Source organism: Anser anser, assembly GCF_964211835.1.
Source record: "Anser anser genome assembly, chromosome: 2".
NCBI classification, from domain to species: domain Eukaryota; kingdom Metazoa; phylum Chordata; class Aves; order Anseriformes; family Anatidae; genus Anser; species Anser anser.
Window position 1 is genome coordinate 76,006,272 of NC_139721.1, and position 22,545 is coordinate 76,028,816.

At 45.5% G+C, this 22,545-nt stretch overlaps 2 protein-coding genes and 1 long non-coding RNA gene across 6 annotated transcripts; 1 reads left to right on the forward strand and 2 right to left on the reverse strand.

The window, feature by feature from the left end:
• The first annotated feature begins 4,367 nt into the window (after positions 1 to 4,367).
• On the forward strand, positions 4,368 to 15,448 carry ROPN1L (rhophilin associated tail protein 1 like). Of its 4 annotated transcripts, none has more exons than XM_083823087.1 (8): positions 4,368 to 4,447; positions 4,673 to 4,723; positions 5,623 to 5,780; positions 8,481 to 8,604; positions 8,792 to 8,953; positions 11,286 to 11,461; positions 13,929 to 14,015; positions 15,328 to 15,448. In XM_083823087.1, the coding sequence occupies exons 3-7, from the start codon at positions 5,650 to 5,652 to the stop codon at positions 13,990 to 13,992; spliced, it is 657 nt and encodes a 218-aa protein (XP_083679213.1). In that variant the 5' UTR covers positions 4,368 to 4,447; positions 4,673 to 4,723; positions 5,623 to 5,649; the 3' UTR covers positions 13,993 to 14,015; positions 15,328 to 15,448. The 4 variants fall into 4 exon arrangements, with proteins under 4 accessions (XP_083679213.1, XP_083679210.1, XP_083679212.1 ...); XM_083823084.1 differs by having other exon boundaries at positions 4,396 to 4,487; positions 4,671 to 4,723; XM_083823086.1 differs by lacking the exon at positions 4,368 to 4,447 and adding an exon at positions 4,462 to 4,502.
• On the reverse strand, positions 8,961 to 11,273 carry LOC310893732. The gene is made up of 3 exons (XR_014579249.1): positions 10,047 to 11,273; positions 9,433 to 9,638; positions 8,961 to 9,274 (listed from the first exon to the last, which is right to left on the reverse strand). It is a non-coding gene; the product is annotated as an uncharacterized lncRNA (long non-coding RNA).
• On the reverse strand, positions 14,799 to 21,354 carry SNRNP48 (small nuclear ribonucleoprotein U11/U12 subunit 48). Its single transcript, XM_083823088.1, has 9 exons — positions 21,193 to 21,354; positions 20,936 to 21,049; positions 20,537 to 20,597; positions 19,639 to 19,713; positions 17,938 to 18,126; positions 16,890 to 17,011; positions 16,404 to 16,519; positions 15,225 to 15,389; positions 14,799 to 15,096 (listed from the first exon to the last, which is right to left on the reverse strand). Exons 1-9 carry the CDS (start codon positions 21,226 to 21,228, stop codon positions 15,057 to 15,059), a joined length of 918 nt encoding a protein of 305 aa, XP_083679214.1. The 5' UTR covers positions 21,229 to 21,354; the 3' UTR covers positions 14,799 to 15,056.
• Positions 21,355 to 22,545: the final 1,191 nt, after the last annotated feature.

The window sequence follows — 22,545 nt, forward strand, 5'->3', positions numbered from 1 at the left end:
TGCTTGGAAGTCAGTATAATAGGGGGACGGAGCACTGACAAGATTTCACAGCTGTACACATCAGTTTTGATGCCTTAATGCTTACTTGCTGTTGACGCTTGTTGACTAGTGTCCAGTGCCAAAGCTGCATAGGCTTTATTTTTTTTTCATTCTGTACAAGGAGAAATTAAACATATTTGGAGTCGTCTGACATCGGGTTGGAAGGTGGGAATTAACCTTACTAACATGATGAATATTAGTTCACTTGGTCTTAAGGATGGGTCCTGCTCTTGGAAAATATGTTTTACCAGGAGGGAAGAGCTTCCTTGTTGCTTACAAAAATACAACACTGCAAAACTCGATACTTATTTATGTTGAATAGAATTTGTTTTGGAACCTTGATAGTGAATATCTGGCATTACGTGTTAAAAATGTGCAAAATTGGTTAAAGGGCCCAGTTAAGTTCAGTATGATTGGGCTAAACCTAAACATGCTGCTGCATTGAAATGGAGTTAATAGAGAATACTTTGGCTAGTTGTGATTAGGAGTGGTGGAAGCAGGAAGAAGCTGAAGAATTTAGAAGATAAAATCAGGTGATCCTGCTATAAACCAAGTATGTCCATAGATATACTTCTCTTCCTTGTAAAAATCATTAGTAATTGGTAAAGTGCAGGGGTAAAAGTGCTCAGTGTCTAAGGCAAGAATATGACACTTGGGTATTTACTCCCTCTGTCATAACAGTTTTATCAGCTTTATTTTGTTCGCAAAACTGCATGGCTTATGTACTGCCTTTATAACTTAGGGCCAAGATTCTCAAAATGATCTATGAATGTCCCTCATAATGTGTCTTTGTGATCTCGTTCCTTCTTCATCAAAAGGGATTTTACCTACTAGCCAAATGACTAAGCTCTGTAATCCTCAGTTTCCTTAAACAACCTAACATTGACCTGTTTCATTGGCAGCTGTCATCGCACCATGACTCCATGAAGCTGAAGCCTCCATTCCTTCCTTACCTGTTGATCCTAATTTTACTCACTATTTCAGAAGTGACTGCTTTCTTATATCTCTGAGAGGTCAGGATGACCCCAGAAGATTCCCGAGCACTAGAAAGAGGCAAGCATTGGGACCATCTTCAAGACAGGCAAATCAGAGGATCCAAGAAGCAACCAGCTGACCAGCCTCCCCTCCTTATCTGGGAAGCCTAGGGGCTACATCTGCCTGAAGATCCCTGAGCGGCACACCAAGGACAAGGTGACCTCTGGGAACATCCAACCTTGTTCAGTCAAGTTCAGGTGTCCCGCAGGATAGAGACTGCGCAGCCTCTCTGGACACCTCTTCTGTCTGAGCACCCTTGTTGGGACAATCTTTTCCTTTTATCCACTGGGATGTCTCCATCTACAAGTGTAGGGGGGTGTTTGCCTTTCCCCTGAGAAGTCTCAGGCTTCATCTTCTCTACACGCTCCCAGTAGGCAGCTGTAGGCAGCAGCCGGGTCCACCCCTGTGTCTTCTCTCCTTAATTCTGACCCAGAGTTCCCTCAGCCTGCCCTTGTACACCGTGTGCCCCAGGCCCATGCTGTCCTGAATGCCCTGGGCTGGGCACACTACACTACACACACTACCCGCACATCAGTGTCTCTCCTGTACTGGGAACACCAGAAGGGAATGCAGCAGTACAGACGCAGTCACTAAATTGTCCCCAAAGAAGAAAGTGGCTTTCTGTTATTTTTTATTACTTTTTTATTTTATTTTTTTATTCCTGTTTATTGTCTGGTCTTGGAAGAGCTCCTAATGAAGCTCTTATTCATTCTTTGAACGAACAGTAACGCTGCACCCCAGCACTTCTTCCTGGCAGACCTGAAGTCTTCTGCTTCTTCAGAGGAGCAACTGTCTCTCTAACAGCTTTGACTGATCCGCTGCTCTTCTTTGTGCATTGCCACGGAAGGTGCGGCTTCCTCTTCAAGCAGCCATGGGGCAGCCTTCTTGTCCGCAGATGGAGACATCGCCGGGCTCCAGGTCCCAAGGTCCACTGTGGCTCTCTGAGGGGTTCCTTCTGCCGCCCTGGTGCAGCATCCCAGAGGAAGCCAAGTCCCCTCGTGCCCACTCCTCGGGACTCCGTGCAGAAGAGATGACACCTCTGGACGAGGTGGGGGTGGGGGATGGAGGATGGGGGACAGGAAAGAAGGCCACCCTGCAGGCGAGCCAGCAGGATGGCTGTGCTATTTCAAGGCACGGAGGCTGGGCCGTGCATATGGAGCTGGTCGTGTGCTCCTGCGATGCCGCCGATGGGTCCTGATGGCGGGGAGCCCTGGCACATCGACCTCCATTGGCTCATCTGGAGGTGGATCCACCTCCATTGGTTCTTCATCTGGAGGTGGATCCACCTCCATGGGCTCCACAGTATTAGCTGCAGTGCAGGGCACTGCTCTTTTACCATGGGCGCCGGACCTCTTCCACTTCCTCAAAATAGGCAGTGGCCTCCTGCTCTTTGCTTTGAGGAATGAATCCTCTCCAGACCCACACAAGGGTGGGCAGCCTCTGCTCCAGGTCCTCTTCCTCCCATCCATGATGGCTGTCGTCAGAGGGCCTGGAAGCTCAGCGAGTGGCGGGCCCTGCGCAGGGGCATTTTATAGGGCCCGGAACAATAGGGGGGGCAGATGCCACTGTGACATCAGGAAGCCTCTGTGATGGTGGCCGACACATGGCCAAACGTGGCTGTGTTGGGAGAGGTGTCTGTGGCCTGAAAGACGCCCTCACGAGGAAGGAGGAGGAGGGTCAGGGGGCAGAGGGCCCCTTTCCTAGGGTTGGCTCTCCCTGGCCATTTTGACTGCCAGAGAGACAGGCTGCCCCTTGGGCCCAGGGCCTGCCCTCCAGCTCCCCTCCTGTGCCCTGGCCTCCAGCCCCCTCCTCATCCTGTGCCTGGGCTCCCTGTGCCACAAGATGGTGGCAGCAGTGTTTCCGGAGGGGCAGGGCCTCCACTGCCCCCCTGCCACCGACCGGGCTGCCTGCAAGTGGTGCAGCCCCCCATGCTGACAGCAGCTGAGAGGGGGCAAAGCACCCAGACATCCTGCAGATGGGCAAGAGAGGCACGGCCAGGTGCCACCAGGTCTCCCAGCGGTCAATAAAAGCTCTGCTGATGATCAAGTGCTCCATGAGCCCTTCTCAGGGGCCATCTCCTGCACCTACCCCTGCCCCCGCAGCGTGAAGAGGTGCCATCGCTTGTGTCCCAAGGCATGGGGGAGGAGAGGGCCTGGTCTCTGCGCTGCTGTGCTGCCACAACATGGGCAGTCTGTGGGAGGGCTGCCGAGGTCCTGGGGGCCTGGAGGTGGAGGGGTGGTGGGGGTCAGTCTGAGGTTCACCCTTGCTCTCTTCTCTAGTGTTAGGGAGAAACCTTCTCAATGTTTTTGTGGCTTCTCCGCTTCCTCATTCAGAGGAAGAGGTCTCCTGTCTGGTTGGAAGAATCACCAGTAGCTCCTGCCTGGGAGCCTTCAGGCACATTTCCAGGGGGGAGCTCCTGCCTGCCTAAGACACCTAGTGCACACCCTAAGACACCTAGAGCAGGGGGTTTGGGGCAGATGTCACCCGTGGGGGACCCGTGCTGGAGCAGTTTGCTCCTGGGGGATGGACCCCATGGTACGGAGCCATGTGGGAGCAGTTCTTGAAGAGCTGCTGCCTATGGGCAACCCTTGCAGGCTCAGTTCGGGAAGGACGGCATCCCATGGGAGGGACCCCGCGTGGAGCAGGGGCAGAGGGTAACCGTGAAGGAGCAGCGGAGACAAAGTGTCATGGGTCGACCCCAGCCTCTATTGCCCTTTCCCCTGCAGCGCTCGGTGGGAGGATGAATGGGGGAGAAGGTGGTTTTAGTTTGCTTCACTTTCATACTCTCTGTATTCTGGTGTGCTAGTGACAGGCAATAAATTGCATTAATCTCCCTATGCTGAGTCTGTTTTGCCCGTAACGATAACTGGTCAGTGATCTCCTTCTCCTTATCCCTAGAGCCCTTCCCATCTCATTTTTCTCCCTCTCCCTTTGATTAGGGGGAGTGACAGAGCACTTGCGGTGTTCAGCTGCCCAACAAGGTAAACCCACCGCAGCATCCTCTGCGGTGTATGCAGGCTTTATCAAAAGACTAAACAGGAGCTAAAATGCGTGCTCTTTGTTTGCCAGAGGCCACTGCTTTATCCTTATCCCGCGTGGCCTTTATCGTCCAGCAGCTGGACGCCCACCTCAGGCGTGCGGAGCCTGGGGTGAGGGTGACTTCGTGCGGCTCTCCAGGCCCTCCCGAAGAGCCGGGCAAGGCGCCCCGGTCCGGGCAGGCACCCCACCGCCTCCCCGCCTCCCCTTAGGCACCGGGCCCGCCTGCTGCTCGTAACCAGGCCCCGGCCCCTCCCTGCCGACGGGCCGCGTTGCCCGGGCAGCGCCGGCCGAGCTGAGCCGGGGCGGCGAGCGGCGGAGCCCCCCCCGGCCCCGGGTCCGTCCCATCCGCGGAGACTTTGGGCAGCCAGGACGCGAGGGAAGGCAGGGAGGTTCGGGCGGGCTGCGCTGGGCGCCCTGCTGGAGCGGGGGTAGACCTGGTGGCCCCCAGCGGGCCCTGCCACCCTCAGGGGTTCTGTGAGCCTGTGGTTAACGGCTTGTTGTACCAGAGCGGGTCACGCTCTTCTTCTTTTTTTTTTTTTTCTGCTTTTTCTTTGATTAGGTTGGGATTCTTCTCCGTGGCTGGTTCCCGAGGACACATCAGCGCACACAGGTATTCCTTCCTGAAGGTTTTCCTGCTAAGGCTCTGGCTTATCCTAAAAACCCTGACTTTTTCCCTGCTGCTTGGCCAGAGCTGCGCCATTAGCGAAAGTGCGTGACCAATGTCATAATTAACAGTCTGCCCCTGATGCAAATTTGCTGTGCTGGAATGGCAAAGAGGCTGTACCCTGTACCCCTCTCTGCTTTCTTCCAGTCCTCGGGCACCTCCCCTCTCCTCCACAGCCTTTCAGAGGTGACGGAGAGTGGCTTAGCAGTAACATCCTGCAGCTCCCTCAGCGCTCATGGGTGCACCCCATCCAGGCCCACGGATGTGTAGGTATCAGGTCTGCCTAAATGATGTCTAACCCCATCCTCCTCAACAGAGGGAAAGCCTCCTTTCTCCAGACTTTCTCTGTTGTCTCCAGGACCAGGCATTCCTGAGGTCTAGCCTTAGCTGTGAAGACTGAAGCAAATTTAATTTAATAAGTTAATAAGTTAATCTGTACACACTAGTTGCTATACTGAAATGACAAGCGGTATTTAGTTGTCAGCATAGCTGGTTTTCACACGTGTGTATGGTTTGATTTGTATGAACTAATTGTTCTACAAGTGCGTACGTGTGAGGAGAAAAATGAGTTATCAAAAGGTAGGTGTTAAAAGTAGTAGTTCTTGCCTGGAGCCATAGTTGGAGACCAAGCCCTGGCCTTTTGCTTGGTGTTGCCATCGAGATTAAGGTTTTTAGAGATTTCCCATTTCTTGTCTGCTTACCCTTACGAGGTGTATGAGTTCTCTAGTAGCCCCAGTAAGAAAGGAGGCAGTTTTGGTAGTAATACTTTTCCCCCCATGCATGCAGACAGTGTTTTGTTTTCATTGTGCATATGTGACCTGCTGTTTTGTCGTTATTTCTTTCAGGTCCTTGTAACTGAATTTGAAAAGACCATGCCTCTTCCAGAAACCATGTTTTGTGCTGAGCAGATCAAAATCCCTCCCGAGCTACCAGATATTTTGAAGCAGTTTACCAAAGCTGCTATCAGGACTCAACCTCGTGATATTTTGCAGTGGTCAGCTGCGTAAGTATGGTGTTTTTGTAATGATATAGCGCTATGAACCACAAAGTCTTGATACTTCTTTTTATTGTACAAAGGAGCTGACTTGTACATTAAACAGCCTGTATTGCATACATGCTTCTGTGCATTAATACAACCTGTTAGCCTTTTAAAAATAGTATAGTACTCAATGTATTTTCTGCTTCACTGACATCTGGGACTGGCATATCTGTGGAATAGTTTGATTTTCATTAGAGATAAATGCCTCTTTTTTGTTGTTGTTTAACAACAACGTATTGATAATTGCTATCCTGAAGACCAAACTATTTTTTTCTCTCCTGTGAGATTTAATTCTCAGAATATAAAGGAAATGTAGAAATAGCTATTTAATTCTTAAGCTTGCTTAGATTTCTTTTTTGTTTATTTCCAGGAAAAAATCTCCTTAAACATTAATAAAAAAGGAAAAGATCCTACAAAGTTGTGACTTTTAGGTGCTAGTCCATATAATAAATTTCTCACTGTAAAGTTTAAGATGTTTAAGAAGTTTCTGCTTCTTTAAGTTCTATTTTTCTTTTACCTCAGCTGCTCACTATCTTTTTGTCTTGTTGTGGTTTAACCTGGCGGTCAGCTCAGCATCACCCAGCTTCTCACTCCCTTACCCCAGGTGGGGTTGGGGAGAGAATCAGAAAGGTAAAAGTGCGAGAGCTCATGGGCTGAGATAAGGACAGTTCACTGGGTAAAGCAGAAGCCGCGCACACAAGCAAAGCAAACCAAGGAATTTGTTCTCTGCTTCCCATCGTCAGGCAGGTGTTCAGCTACTCTGAAGAAAGCAGAGCTTGTCACACGCAGTGACTCCTTGGGAAAACAAACGCCATCACTCTGAACATCCCCCTCCTCCTTCTCCTCCTTTCCCCCAGCTGTTATTGCTGAGCATGGCCCCACACGGTGTGGGGCATCCCTTGGGCCAGCTGTCCTGGCTGTGTGCCCTCCCAGCTTCTGGGGCACCCCCAGCCTCCTCGCTGGCTGGGCAGCACCAGGAGGTGGAAAAGCCTTGGCTCTGTGTGAGCACTGCTCTGTGACAACTAAACGATCAGCATGTTACCACCACTTTTCATCTAAAATCCAAAACACCTCATTGTGTGAGCCTCTGTGAAGAAAAGGAACTCTGTCCCAGCCAAAACCACGGCACCTGTCCTGCAGTTTGTGTGGAGAAGCACTTTGAATGATATTTGTGAGAATGTCTAAATTGTGAGGAACTGAAAAATGTCTGTACCTGTGTCCATGAGGGAGGAAAAGCTGTTAACAAAGCTAGGTTTGAGTCCGGCTAGTTCATAAAAAAAAAATGCAGCCGAATTGCTACAGCTGCAGTTCTGGAGGAAGACAGTGGGAACTTCTTAAAAGAGTGCACTATTAGTGCCTTGTTTTATATCACAGGAATATGATATGCATGGTGCATGGCGTATCTCCTTGTGAGGGATGTGTAGGGAAGTTGCTAAAACAGAAGTCAGAAGAAACAGCTGCTGCCAGGTTGCTTAGGGAGGCTGAAATGTGGGGCTGATTAGAGCAGGGGCAGCACCACACTACCCCTGCTGTGCTGCTTTCCATGCTCGGGCTGTGGGACACCGTGGTTAAACATTGCAGCAGCTTGGTTGGAGCTGTCAGGAGCCTCCAGCAGCTCTGGTGTGCACCCCTCTTTCTGGAATACTTTCTTATGTGAGAGCACCTGAGATGGAATAAAGCCTGGATTTGGGAACCGAATGAAGTAGAGGAATGCCATAGTTTCATATGTGGTGCCAGCATTGCTTAAGGAGCTTTGTGTCACCTTGTGTTGTAGTGTTTGTCCGTGGGAATAGTCAGATGGGAAAACTGATCCAGCTGAAAAATAGCCCAGGTGTTACACACACACACACACATGTAACGTATTTATTTAGGTGTGGTTAAGCGAGTTTGGTTCTGCAGTTCTGTTTGCTGTGCGTTTGACAAGTATTTGCACAGCATGGGCTAGCCAGGGCATGGACATGAATGACCAGCACATATGAATGAGGAAGAATGAAGAAATGCTTGAGTTAGACCCACCACTGCCTGAATGAAAACTAAGTTTTGGTTTGGTTTTTTTTTGCACGGTTTAGATTGTTGGCTGCTTCATGGCAGAGATGGTAGCTCTAAAGGCTGTGGTAGCCTTATAATTAAAAGGATGTACATCTAATTCTCTTTTTGCTCTATCCTTAAATTTTATTTCTGAGTGGACAGAAATAGCACGAATGCTTATGTGAATGTTGCAGTGTTAACAGTGTTGCCAGGGTTTTTTGGGTAGCATGTGGGGGAATGTTAATTAAATCAGCAGCAAGATGCTCATCAATCTAATGGGAAAAGTCTGTGCGAGGTTGTGCAAGCACATTCTGAAGTTAAGAAATTGCTGTCTGCCTTTGCCAAGTAGGGCTGAGTGTATTGTGCATAAAATAAGTTAAATTACTTAAGAATTATTAGAATATTATAAAAAGGAGTGTGTAAAGTCTTAAGACTGTGGTTTCCACTAAAAGGAATGGTGGAATTACCCCCTGGGCTGGGGGAGAATAGCAATCCTGCATGTGGAGAGCTCACTGAATGCTGCAGCCTATGTGTGGGAGCATGAAGATTCATTTATGGAACTGCAAGACCGTTTACTTCTGTGTATCTTTTAATCATCCTACGCATTAAAGTATGTTGCTGTTCCCATTCGCATAGGTACTTTACAGCGCTGTCAAAAGGCGAAGCCCTCCCTGTGAAGGAGAGGATGGAAACGCCTTTAGCAAAACAGAAAGAAGACGCTGGTTTGACCCCAGGGCTCCTTAAAGTCTTGCATAAACAGGTACAAACAGGCCTTTGGCAAATGCACGATTAGTGACAAATGCTAATGCAGTTTTCTGAGAGAAAATATGTAGACAGCTGGGGAGACTGTCTGTCAAATACTTGATGTATTATGGGGAGGGACTTGTGTTCTTACTTTCACTCTGGTTTTCAGCATTCTTAGCGTGGTGGTATGATTTTGTTTGCAGCTTTCTCCTAAGGGCATGGTAAGCACTGAAGAACTGAAGGAAAAATGGAAACACCTGTGCTTGCCTGAGGAGCAGCTGGAAGCTATCCTGCAGTTGGACGTCTTTGATGAAGAGGTGGAGTGGATGAAGATTCTGGCACTGGGGTGCAGCGTGCTTGGTGAGGTATGTTCACAACGGGAACCTTCATGACCAGCACCTAATGGTCCTATGTGAGTAAGTAATGCAAATGGACCTTGGGGTTAGGCTGTGTAAAGGTGTTTTTGTGTCACTTGGTGTGCATCTGCAAGCTGCATCTGGCTAAATAGCTCACATATTTACTTCTGCTCCCTGCAGCTTTTTTTACCCAGAAAGGGCGGGCTGCGTCCTCACTTCACAGGGTGGCAGTAGAATAGCAGGCCTGTTCATGGGGAGCTTAGCTCGTGAGAGACAGGACGATAGAGGCATGGTGCTTATGGCTTCAGTGCAGAAGCCTACAGAGCAGAGCTGGAGGGAGAAATTAAAACATCTGTTTTTAATTGTGTAGCTAATTACATTTTCACAGAAGCAGTTAATGTTACTAAATCTGCATTTAATTCTTTTAATGTCAGTAATGCAATCTCAGCAGAGCATTTTAACAGAATGATAGATTATAAAGTACTTACACTAAGCTGATGTTCTTCTGAAGGATAATATTTAAAGGCTTCTGCAATAGGGAATAAGGGCTACTAGGAAGAAAATATTTTGAGAATGTTGTGATATCCGAAAGTCCTAAGTTTTGACCTACTCTGGCCATGCATTTGTACTTTTCTCCACGTGAACTGTATATTTCTTGATCCCAGCTCCTCCCAAATGATGTTGCATTTTTCCCCTTGTTAAAAAACAAAACAAAAATAAATAAGCAACAATTAAAAAAAAACAGCAACATAAAAAAAAGTGCAGTCACAGATTCATTCCGATGAAGCTGTACAGCCTAGATTTACCTCCTTTGTCCATCTTTTCAGATATTAAGAGATTTTGTTTTGATTTTCTGGTTGTTTTGATTTTTGATTACATAACAAAACTTAAACTTAAGTTTCCTAAACCTGAAAGGAAGAAGCTCACAAACTGTTACATTCATTTCCTCCAGTTGTAAATAGCATTCATAGTGGAGTAGGGTCACAGTTAAGATACACAAGCAGATCAGTAGAGTCCTAACCTAGAATTGTATGAGTTTCTTCATAACAACCAGTCATCTGAAGTATTTTTCTGTAAAACTGATCTGTATTTACGCTCTTACCTGTTGAGAAACAACCACACGAGTAGCTGTTAGGCTGTCTTTGAAAGGTGGGAAATTCGGTGGGAATAAATTTACTGCATTAAGTGAGGAAATGAGTAGCAGCTTGGTGTGGCAGGAGGAGGAATGGTGATAAAGTGGTAGCAAAGTGCTGAGGCTAGAAGGCCGTGCAGAGATTCACATCGTGTAAGCAGCTGCTTCTCTGTCCCCAGAGAGGCCTCCTTTAGGAGGACCTACATTAAGTAAAAACTTCAGAAAGAGGTTTTACTGAAGCTGCTACTGCTTCAACTGTTAAAGGATTATAAAAACAAGACTTCTCCAGCAGGTATTCTAGATCGTTGAACAGACATCATTGCATTTATTTTAAATTATGCCTTTTTTTTTTTTTTGACTGTTAAGGATTTTCTTATATATGAAGTTGTTGCTGGCTTATTAATGAAGAGGTAAAGATAAACTTTGAAAATGCTATAACAAAAATATGACTTCCTGGGTTAACAAAAGCCTGTTTGTTTTAATAGTGTCTAAACAGTCTCTGACTCAATGAAGTGCTATGGCAAATTTTTCCATGTTTCCCCATATAGCGCAGTTTGGGTAGGGCACTGGATTATAGACATTATATGGAATAAAGCCTTTTTTAAAGCATATTTTGAACTAACGCTTTGAGGCATGTTTTTTGTTCTTTAGAGAACTTGGACCTTTTTTGGCTTTGATTAACCGAAACATTCTTGAAATGTTTTTGGCCTCAGCGTTTTTTCTATTAAGATGGAATTTGCATACAAGTAGGAAAATAGTAAATTTCATCATTCCTTTAAAAAAAAAAAAAAGATACTATAATGAAAAATCACCAAAGCATGATTTCTATTTATTTATTTTTTTGTGGATTTATCTGTCTTAACTGCTCATATTGACCCATTGAGATAATATGTACGTATAGATGGATACATTGAGGTCTGAGTTTTTACAGTAGCGGGACATATGGCTCAGACTACCCTGTGCGATCTTTAAGCATCACAGGATTATGGTATTTTTTTACTTCTCTCTGTTACTTGAACGTTTTGTTTCCACCTCACAACCTGCACTGGTTGGTAAATTTCATACTGAAAGTTAGGTAACGATGATAAAGCCGTCATTTCATCTACACTGATCTTCAGTGGCTTACAGTCTGTGTTTTGTCATGATATACAAAGGATGTTCGTAGCTCTGCTAGTTCTCCTCTTATATCTTGACTGACCCCCCCTACAGTCCTTGCTGAGTTCGATGAAGCATGCCTGTGAAATTTTAACAAAGGACCCAGAAGGTGGAGCAGCTCGCGTTCCCTTCGAAACATTCTCCTACCTTTACTCCTATTTGGCCAGTATCGATGGAGAGATACCGGATGAGAAAATTCAAGAGTTCCTCAATGGAATTAAAGAACAAGCGTAAGTAATCAATTCAGTCATCAGTTTTAATATAAGCATCACTTCTGGGCTCTCTGCAAACCTTTAATTGTAGATGAGTGGTCTAGCTTCACTTAGGTGTAGCCATAATGCTATGAGTAAAAGCTGACTAAGGTTAGATCAAAAGTCTCAATAGTTATTTTCTCTGAGTGGTCAACCTGGGGGGTTTGAACTGTTAAATGATAAATTGTTATTTTTCCATCTTTGAAATATTGAAGTAATTGCCTGGTGATGTAGATTTCACTTTAGGAAGCAGTTACGTACAGCTTTGTATCATCTGTGTGTTAATAGTAGTGGGACTAGCAGCGTCTTATGGGCTGCTCTTGTGGCTGAGATCATAAATCGGAGAGAAACTGGGAGATCCCACTTGAAGTCTGTGAAGTTTCTATTGTGTTTCTCTCAAATCACTTCTCTCTGGTGATTTGAGGGGGAGTATTTAATGTATAGCTGGTCTTAAATAGTTTGGCTGTGCAATTTTTGTAGTATTAGCTATAGTAAAATCTCGGAATGGTCTTGGCACTGGTTGCCTTCAGTGGATATAAAAGACAAAGACTATGCATAGTCCCACCCGAATTCATCCTGTTTTGGTTTTCTTACCAAGTTAGGTCTAGTCTCTTCTGTTTCTTTTTCTGCTTCTTCCAGGTTTGGCTTTAGTTTGGTGTCAGTTTTGTCTGTAAGCCACAAACTGATGCAGTTTATCACGGCAGGAGATGTGTAGATTGGAAGTTAGGTAAAGCTCACTGCTTGGCTGTCCCTTTGCTATAAATGGTATCTTTGTTCAGAGCTTTTATGTGCTGTCGTGTAACCTTTGGATTGCTTTGTAATAAAGAGACAATCCAATTCTCACTCTTGACTTCATCAAGCACAGTATATTAACAAACGATGAGACTGTGAATGATATTACTCTCATACCAAGACAAGGTAACTATTCATAGCACCTTTTTAGTGTGGTATCAGACGTCTTACTGCTAGAGAATACAGTGCTCTGTGGGGCAGGTGGGCTTGGGGGGACTGGATGGAAAGGGAATGTTCCATCAGTCACCTTCCTGGTATAATAGCTGCGTACATGTGTGTATGTTTATCTACGTACGCACCATGGAAGATGAAGATCCCAGTGTTTGCGGTCTTTCTAAGAGATCTTGAGGACTTGCAGGATATCAGGTGATCTGTATGTTGTTAGCGTTTGATTGTCCTCCATGTCACGTGTGCCTTTCAGCAAGTTGACCAAATGGTAATACGAGGGCTAAGTGGACTTGGATACCAAACCAGTTTAGTCGTTCATGCATGCAATTTTACAAATTGCATTATTATCCTTTTCCATAGAAGAGAGAGTGCAATCGAAGAGAAAAGTCAGGCAGGTCTGTGTAGCAGTTCCAGCCAGGTTGTACGTGGTCACGGTGCAGGCTCAGGGGGTCCCTAGGTGCTCTCTGGTGCTCACAGGTCCTTTAGTGCTAGAGAGATGGTCCTGAATGCTGGTAGAGGTTCAAGAGGTTCCCCCTGGCAGCCATCAGAGTCTTTTTTTTCTTCTTCGGTTGGTCCGGAGGGGGTACTTTGATTATCTCTAATATTTTTAATGCCCTTGTGACAGAATCAGGTGGAAAATACCCAGCTGATGACCTGTCCATTCAGATTGCACTATATTTTCTGATTTGGTGTCAAGTGTTGCGCACAGTTGGCTTGTTTGCACTTGATGATAATCAACAGGTTTTTTTTACGTACTTTGGGTATCTCTTTTTGAGCACACCAACACTATTGTTTTCAACATATTTTTGTCAACTTCTACAGCAAAAAGTTAGTTAAAATCCACAGCCTTACACTAAGAGCTCTGATAGCTATGGCTAATTTATGCCAACTGCTACAGGTGAAAATCTTGCTAATACACTTAGATTGGTTATGTAAAGCCTTGGGCTGCAAAACTCAGTGTCACACCTCTAACTTTTGAGCAGATGGTGGCAAGGATCCATCGAGATATTGCATGTATTCCTGCTAGAACTAGCACGGAATTAGCATTAGGGATGTAGGAAAATGGCAGACTTTGATCCAGCTGTCAGTGAGTGAACTCCCAATTAATTTATCCATGGTCACACATAGACCACGTAAAATGCACTCAGTTTTTAATCAGTTTTTAAAAGAGCTGTAACAGGCTTGTCTTCTGAGTGTTGCATGCTTAGTGGGAAGAGTCAGCATCTGTCACCTGGCTATCTGGAATTGGTCTTTGTCTTGATTGCAACCAGCTTCATGCACAAGAATCCAAAAATGCACAGGCACACACATGAACTGATTTTTTTTTTGTCATTAGATACCAGATTGATTTTTGCTTAGAACCATATTTTAATAATAGCACTTTTGCTTGCAGTTAATATAGCCCTCAATTGTATCTTGCCTTGCACGCTAGGATTTACCATATTAAAGTGCTGTTCTAAGACATCTGTTCTTTATTCCTTTCCAGTGACCAACAAGGTGGCATGGTACAGCTCAGAAACTTTCTGAGCCAGCCCTCAACACTGTTTTGATCAAGCCTACCCTTCTGGACCAGGTGAGGGTGGAAAAAATAAACAGGAGTAAGTAGCATACAAGAAGATTCTTTTCTCCAGGATTTTTTCTTTTTTTTTTTTTTTGAAATTACCCTTTATTAGATGTTAATTGGACATGTGGTTATACTGAGTTCCTGCCTCTCAGACAGATGCTGACAGATTGAGATGGGTACTTCGACTCATTTGTTTATGCTCAGTAAAATGTATTTTACTATGAATCTTTCTATCTGTACTTCATAAAGACAAAACTACATGTCGAGAAGACTGGACAGTGACAAGTGGTAAATTTCTCATTATGCTTCTGTAAAGCACTTTTTTTTTTTTAACTCTGACACAAGCGTAGCTTGTCTTTTGACTACCTTGTCTGCATGAACAAGCTCTATTAAATAGTTTTACCAAGCACTACACAAAGAACACGAAGTACCCTGTTAATGTCCTTCTATTACTTTGCAAGTGCTGAAAGCCAATAGGTGCAGTTGAAGATAACTTAACTTAGCCTGTTGGAGAACTTTGAAATAAGTCTGCCCTCTTGCCTCTGATGCATGCCACAACGAGGCAGAAATGCTGTCTTTCTGAAACACTGCTCGCAGAGGTGGCAGTGTCAGGTGGGAGATAAGAGGGGGGCTGGCTTTGTATTTTTTCATTTGTAATTGTTCCTGCTTTCCAGGGCTCTGCACAGTACCACACATACCACTATTTTCCATATCCACCTTTTAGCTACTAGCTGTGGGCCAGGAAAGCAAATTAGTCTGACAAAGATGAATAAAATCTGAGAGAGGCTGTACTGAACTCAAATGGACAAGAGATCAATATAATTTATTAATAGATACATTAGTCTTACACATTTACACATTTTCTGGCATATACTGCTTCCATCCTAACAACCCCTGAACACTATTTCATTTTGTCTCAGAACACAGCTGTGAAGCAACATCAGTATTATGTTCACAGAATTACGGGCCCTGGCACAACAGCAATAGCAGTATGTTCTGTGCAAGTAATTCTTTGAACAGCTGACAAACAAAATCATCATGTTCTTGGTTCTACTTCCTTCTTTTATGGCTGTGATATTTGTCTTCTTCCCTGAAAGGAGAAAAAAAAGCGTGCACGCTGTTAGATTGATACTTTATTCACTGTACTAAATTCTTACACACAAGGGCTACAGCTGCCTGACTTGGAAGCAGGAGTCAGCTGACACCATTTATGCTCACCTCTCTCTTTTTCTCCGTGAATCTCTGTCTTTGCCTCGTTCACGACTCCTTTTTCTTTTACTTGGACTCCTGCTGGTCTCTCTCCTGTGTCTGGTGCGTTCAGCGTCCTTACAGCTTCCTCCAGACTGCCGCGAGTCCACTGAAGCTGACCGTCTGTCTTCCCTTCTGAAGAACAGTTATTGATTGGTACCAATGTTATTCAATAAAAAGTTTTGCAATCGCTATTGTTTTCAGTATCAGTTTTGTAATATATTGCCTTAGTAACAATGTAAGAGGCTTAGTAAGTCTCTTCCATCTCCCCCAAAAATGCAATACCTCCCAAAAGAGGCCCCAGGTTAATACTCTTATATGCACACATTTCAGCAAACTAATTAATCCAACTATCATTTCTTACAAACCTTGCTCCTCGAAGCTGCTCTAATGTTTTAGTCTTATCTCTACTTAGGAAACAGGAGAATGTAGAAGGGATTCACTCTGTTTTGCTTTAAATCCCCAAGTCTTCAACCACCTCACCTGCCTTGAGCTGCTAACTACAGCTAGAGAAGCCAGCAAGCCTGACCTAATTCTTTTCTTCACCTTTACTTTAGTGCTGAAAACAACACCTAGAGTGTCACCGTTCAGTTTGTTTCATCCCAGTGAAGCAGCAGAAGTAGGCCAGGTAATAATTCCATCGACAAATGCGTGGTAGAATATGCACCATGTTAAGAACTTAAGAAGGACCCAATATTTAGTAAATTTGGAAAACCTTTTCTTTGAGGCATTACATTTTACTGTACCACATGACAGAATATGCTACAGAATGGAAAGAAGTCCTGCACTTGTATTTTCAAGTATCCTTCTGTTCCCAGCTATTATTAGTATGTATGTTTGGACACAGGGAAGCAGTACTTGTTCCCCAGCTACATCAGAAACTATCTATCCACTTGGATCACTTTCAGCTCATCTTCTCATCCCTGAAAGAAATGCACTAATTCTTTTTTCTCCATCCTTGATGTAGTCAGAGCTGCTCAAGCAAGAGCTTAACAGAATTGGTATAAAATAAACTGCATGTGTCTTAGCTGAGGTTGGTATGTGCTATATAGAACGCAGTATAGGATAATGTTACAGCCTGTCAGGCTGCTCTGTCCACACAGAAAGAACATTTCAGCATTCACAAGGAATTTGTTATCTGTGACATACCTTCCTGAAGATTTTGTCTTTCCTCCTTCACACATCTCTGCGTTATCCAACCTATTCTCTTCCTGCCACTGACTGCTGAGTTCTTCCATATGTACACCTATCACATCCCGAATCACCTGCAGATAAAAGAAAGATTTTAAGCCACAGAAAAACAGCATGCCATAGTAGTTGCCTATGATATACTACCTATAAAGAAAAGAAAGCATTTCAGCATAAAATTTAGTAACACCATTTTGCAACAGACAGTCTGGCATATCTGGTTGGCATTTTCACATTCAAAATCCACTAATGTCAGAAATGCTCCGGTTATTTCTAATTTGCTTCAACAAACCAAAACAAAAAGATTTCTCTATAGTTTGCAACTCTGATAAGGCAGGGCACAAGAAGAAGAGACATCTTCCTTGTCTCAGTGGGTGTATTATTGTTTATACCAATATAAAGTGCACAAAAAAACCCAACCCGCTATCTTTGTCTTAAGACACTCACCTCAGTGTAAGACTTCTTTGTGATGTGAACATTCTTAGCCCTGTATGATTGCCGTCGCCGTTTGTAGTCTCGCATTTCAGCCAGAATTTCAAGATGGGACTTTGGACCTTTCTGACCGTCATCTAGCAAAAAAAATGGACGTAAAACAAATGGCCATTAGCACAACATTAGCACCTGCAAGTAGGCAAGTCTGCTGGCTTTAGTAATAAGAGTCTGAAACAAAATATGTTGTATTGTTTCTGAAGTTTCTCCAATACTTAGTAGTAGTTATGGGCTTGACACAAGCTTCCTTTCCAGCTTTCTTACTAACTGCTTACACAAGGCTAAAAAGCCACCAAGCAAATATTATTATGTGATCTCAGTCTCCTAACAGTGACCCAAATCAACATATAGGGTTGCAGATTGGTCAAAACACTACAAAACACAGGCCATGTCTTCAAAGCTGGTATTACTGTAAGAAACAATGACTGAGAAAGCCAAGTTCTGTTGAACAGTTACCTGTATAGATGACAAACACTATCTTCTAGGCAGAACAGGGTCACAGAATAACACAGAGGTAAGTTTCACTTGGTACAGTTACACGGTGGCATGTCTCAATAGCGGTAGGAGGTCTTGTCCACTATATCCATTGCTATAATGCTCAAGAATTCAACTGAATGACTGCACCAACCTGCCTTGTTAGGCTTTTTTTTAATTTTAAATGATCTTTAATCTTGTCATCTCTTATAGTAAATACTGTTCCAAACTTCACAAGTAATTTGTCAGTATTAAGACACCTGAAGTCAGTTGCAGTGACAGAAGATTCATTCATTAAGATATACACAATATCTATGCCAAGCAAAGAGCACCAAGGCTTCCTCAGAGCTGTCAGTACAAAGACTACCAGACCAGTGTTTTCTGATGCCAGGTCGTCATTGTGGCTTTGAAGAACAGTATGTTTTTCCTCAATAAAAGTAGCACAATTCAGGTTGGCTTTCACCAAAAGTCAACTACCTATGAGACGTAAAAGCTCCGAGCAATAAAAGCAACAGTAGACCATCTTCCAAACCTTGGGTGATCTTTGCCGCTAAATCCACGAACAGATCACTGTCATTTTCTGTGATTTGCGACTTAGACCTCTGCTTCTTTGTTTCCTCAACAACATAATCATAAAGAGCAAGGCGATCAGCTTGAGTCAGGTCACAGGTGAAACGCTTGTGATTTTGAGGAACTTCTACAGGCAGTGATGAATAAGATCCTGGAAGTTGAACAAAGAACTGTTAGTAGTAAGACAGCATAATTATACAGGAAAAAAATGAAAAGGTCAGCAATAATGCCATAAACATGCACGCTGTGTTCATCCTCCCCTTATACACCTGTAAGGAGTTAAGTCCTTCTTAAATTGAAAGGGTAACAGAGGAATTTTATTTTTTGAATGCACTGTTCTTACAGGGTCACAGAAGCCCATAAAAGTGCCCTAATAGTTATGTGATCGTGATTTTATAAGAATCCTACAGCTTATGATCAATACCAGCCTTCCTGTCCTAATACAGCTACAGTTATTTTTTTCCATTTGTCTTTGTTGACAAAGACTTCCAATTAAACAAGCAATCTCAAGTCAGTAAATCTTAGAATAGGCCAAGACACCACAATAAAAATAACTCCATATAGTTTTAATGAGATCTTCACAGAAATGCAAACTTGCAGTGAAAACTGCATAGCAAACACTGGCATCTAGTGGCTCACTGACATATCTTTGTGATGCACCAGGTGACAAAAAGCTTATTTTCTTCTCTACTTGGATATACTTGCATCAAATTGAGTTACCACCTCTCTCCAGAGCAAAATACACCCAACACACTCCATAAACACAGTGCCAATCACATGAAGGCTTTGCCATGCCAGAGAAACAAGAACAACATAAAATTCTATGCCTGAGCAAGCGCTGCTGTATTTGTCAGGTCAGGAAAAGTACAAGTGCACTTTTCTTTCTGCACGTGTGCTAGCCAAACCAAAAGTGTACAGACACAAAATGCTGCATCTTTTAGGTGTTGCAGTAACTTCAAAACTACATACTGCAGCTTTACAGTGGTTCCTACAGGTGGCCCTACTTTTCTACTCTTAGCCTCAACTCTCCAAGAGAAGCATAGGTCACAGTCAACCTACTCTACAGACTAGTCACAAAACCCACTGAAAATAAGACAAAGAAACTAATAAGCTGAGAGCATCGGCAAAGGACATTATTATATTTGTAGATGTGTACCTATAATACAGCTACTTAGAGCTTTGAAACAATCCAACATAATACTAATGTGCATATTGCTCAGTTTTTGATCTAAGTGTTGGACAAGCACATACAGTTCATGTTTAGCAACTGATCCTTAAACAAGATTAAAAACACAGTCCTCCTTTTTTCTTTCCTCTTCATCCATTCCATGAACAAGAAGTCTGGAGGCAGCTTGAGAAGAGTTGGGGCCACACAGGGCAGAACACAGTATCAGAAAATACAGACAGAAAACAAACCGTATATAGCGGGATGGGAAGGAAAGGACTAATGCTTTAGGAAAATCTTGAGTTTTGCATCTGAAGAGAACTATAAGTTTGAGTACAACAGACTCAAATTCTTTTACCTGGTTGACCTGAATAAAGAAAGTAGTTATGCCCCAAAATATAGACAAAAAGGAATATTAAAAATGAATTTAAAAAGATTCTTCACAGCAATTCCACAGGAGAGCTGAAGAAATCAGCTCCATACCTGCATGCTACTTACCTTCGCTGTAGCCTATGCCTTCTTTCACACTTTGAGCTTTAGCTTGCTGAACAATATGAAACTGAAGATCTTTATCTGCAGATAGAGAAGAACTTTTACATCAAGTACTCGGTAGGGTCAGTCTTTATTCCCCAACCTCTATTATGAGGCTTACGGTATTTTATAGAACACTGCAGTTTTACTGATGCATAAGGGAGTCTACACTAAAAGTATTTTAATCTATTCCATATTTGAACTATGAGGAGAAGGGGAAAAAAAAAAAAAGGAAAGGATTTCTGGGTTACAGGGATCTGGAAAGACATGTATGTATATTGGAACTCTCTCCTGTATGTCCAAACTCTAGGGCCAATGTTTCTGCCTTATTAAAGTGCTTTTTAATGCGCTTTCTGCACTTGATGTAAGGAAGAACCTAGAAAATAACCAAAGAAGAAAAAGAAAAAGGATTCTATTTGGGTTTTACTATAAAAATGGCCAAGTGACCTACAGAGCAGAATTACACAATGACACAGGTTAAACGAATAACGTAAATTAAGGTAAAGCACAGTGACAAGACAAATCTATGCAATGAAAACACTTGGTTTTTCTAAGATGTCTTGAACAGTTTACGGGCAACACAGTGCTGCATGCTGGTGTGAAGACGTGGGCTCTGCCACACCTTGTGTGCTCCACACAGGCTCATGCTCCCACCCTGCAGGAGCAAGGATGGTGTTAACGGGTTGCCCGGAGGGGTTGTGGTGGCTCTCACCTTGGAGAGGCTCAAAAGCCATTTGGACGTGGTGCTGGGCATGCAGCTCTAGGTGGCCCTGCTTGAGCAGGGAGCTGGACCAGATGTCCTCCAGCGGCCCCTTCCAACCTCAGCCCTGCAGCAAAGCACTCCCTTGCCCACCCACACACTTACCCATCGCAACACTGGGCACCTTCAGGTTTTCGTAGAAGAAGCTGGAGTCGTACATCTCCGCCTGCGGGACACGGCAACTCGATCACACCACCACAGCAGCCCCAGCTCACCAAAGCCGCCCGCTGAGCCTCCATCCCGTGGCCCTCATTTGGGGTCCCCAAGGGGATCCACAGACACAGCTACACCTTGTGGGGCTGGATCCGTGCGTGGGGGCCACCGGGCCTCTTTCAGCACCAAATTTCACCCCCAAAAGCCCCCACTACGCACTCTCTCCCCAGTCCCGCTCCAAAAAGCCCCCGTTACCCTCCTCTCTCCCCAGTCCACCCCCATCCCCAAAAGCCCCCATTACCCCCCCAATCCCTCCCACACTGCGGGTGCCCCCCGTAACCAGCAGCCCACCTGCTCCTCGTCGGAGTAGCCCATCTTGCGGAGGCGGCAGGACGCCGCATGCCTCTCCAGCGACGCCCGGGGCACCCGGTGATGGCTGTCGTAGGGGCAGACCACCCGCTCCACCTGCCGGCCGGCCACAGGTCAGCGCCTACAGCCACCCCAAGCTCCCGCACCCCGCCGGGCTCTTCCCTCCCCGGGCAGCCCACCGCCAGCGCCGCCCCCTTGCCGGGCACACGGGGCCGGGGATGGGCGAGCACCGCCGTTACCTGGTCGCCCAGCCACACGGCGCTGCGAGCCGCCATCGCTCCCGAGGGCCACAGGGAAAGGAATGAAGCGGCGCCGCCGCCATCTTTACTCCGGGCGCGCCCCGAGATGGGGCGGCGCCATTTTGTGAGGCGGCTTCGGCCCGGCTCCAGAGGGGAGGGAGGGAAGGGGGCGAGGGAGGCGCCGCTCCGCCCCGGCTCCTCCTCAGCCTTCCCCCGCCGGGCACAGGGCACCGCCTGGCGGCGGGAGGCGGCAAAGCCAGGACGGAGATGGCGCAGAGCCCCCAGGGCAGCCCCTCAGGTGTGGGGGCTGCGGCCGGTGGGTGCCCTAAATGTCCTCCGATGTGGTCTGCCCCATGCTGAAAGGCATCGGGCAGCTCTCTGTCCGTGGGAAGAGCATTCACGGAAAGAGCTGTTTGGCTTCAGTGCCCTGGGATAGGTTTGGAGGCTGACAAAAGCACCCGCGGCTGCAAATCAGCCCCACAGGTCTGGTCTTGAACCGCCCAGTATCAGCAGAAGCACCCGTGGGCTGAGGCGTGCTGTGGGGCACGTCCCACGGGCCCACGCTGCTTGGTCTTGCTGGGGATGAAGCCTGGCAGCAGTGTTTTTTCCTCGAGGGCACCAATGCTTTCCGGCCCTTTTCACACTTGTTGCCACAAAGGAGCAAAGCAAAAGCTGGGACAGCCTGCTCTCTCTTCACAAGGGTCGTCAGAATTGCTCACCAGCTTTAGCAAAGTACAATTTTAATTTCTGAGCATAGCTCATGCTGGCTTGGGCTCTTCAGAATGGAACCAAAACCCCAAAGCCCATGCCTGTTTGTGATGGGGTTGGAGGAACATCAGTCTCCTCGGTGCTATTAAGCCTCTAATTGCCATTTCCCTCATAGAATCACAGAATCATTAAGGTTGGAAGAGACCTCCAAGATCATCTGGTCCAACCGTCACCCTACCACCAATGTCACCCACTAAACCATGTCCCTAAGCACCAGGTCCAACCTTTCCTTGAACACCCCTCTTCCAATACTAGGAACACAGTGCGAGACCACAGCTTCTCCAGCACCCTCCTGTCACGTGTGAAGTGAGGGGATACAGAAGGGCCGTATGGTGCAGGGACAGGATGTGCATTTCTTCTTGGTACCATTCCCATACATGCACAGCCCAAGGGACACTGTGGGAGAGAGCCACAGGGCTGGAACACGCCCCAAGGAATCCTGTTGGCCAAAATTACAAAAGCCTACAAAGGCCAAACACTGTTTGGCCAACATTACAAAAGCCTTTCCTTAGATGCTGAGGGACCATTAGGACTCAGTAAGCCTGGAACATAAAACAAGGAAAGAACAACTGTCCCAAGGAATAA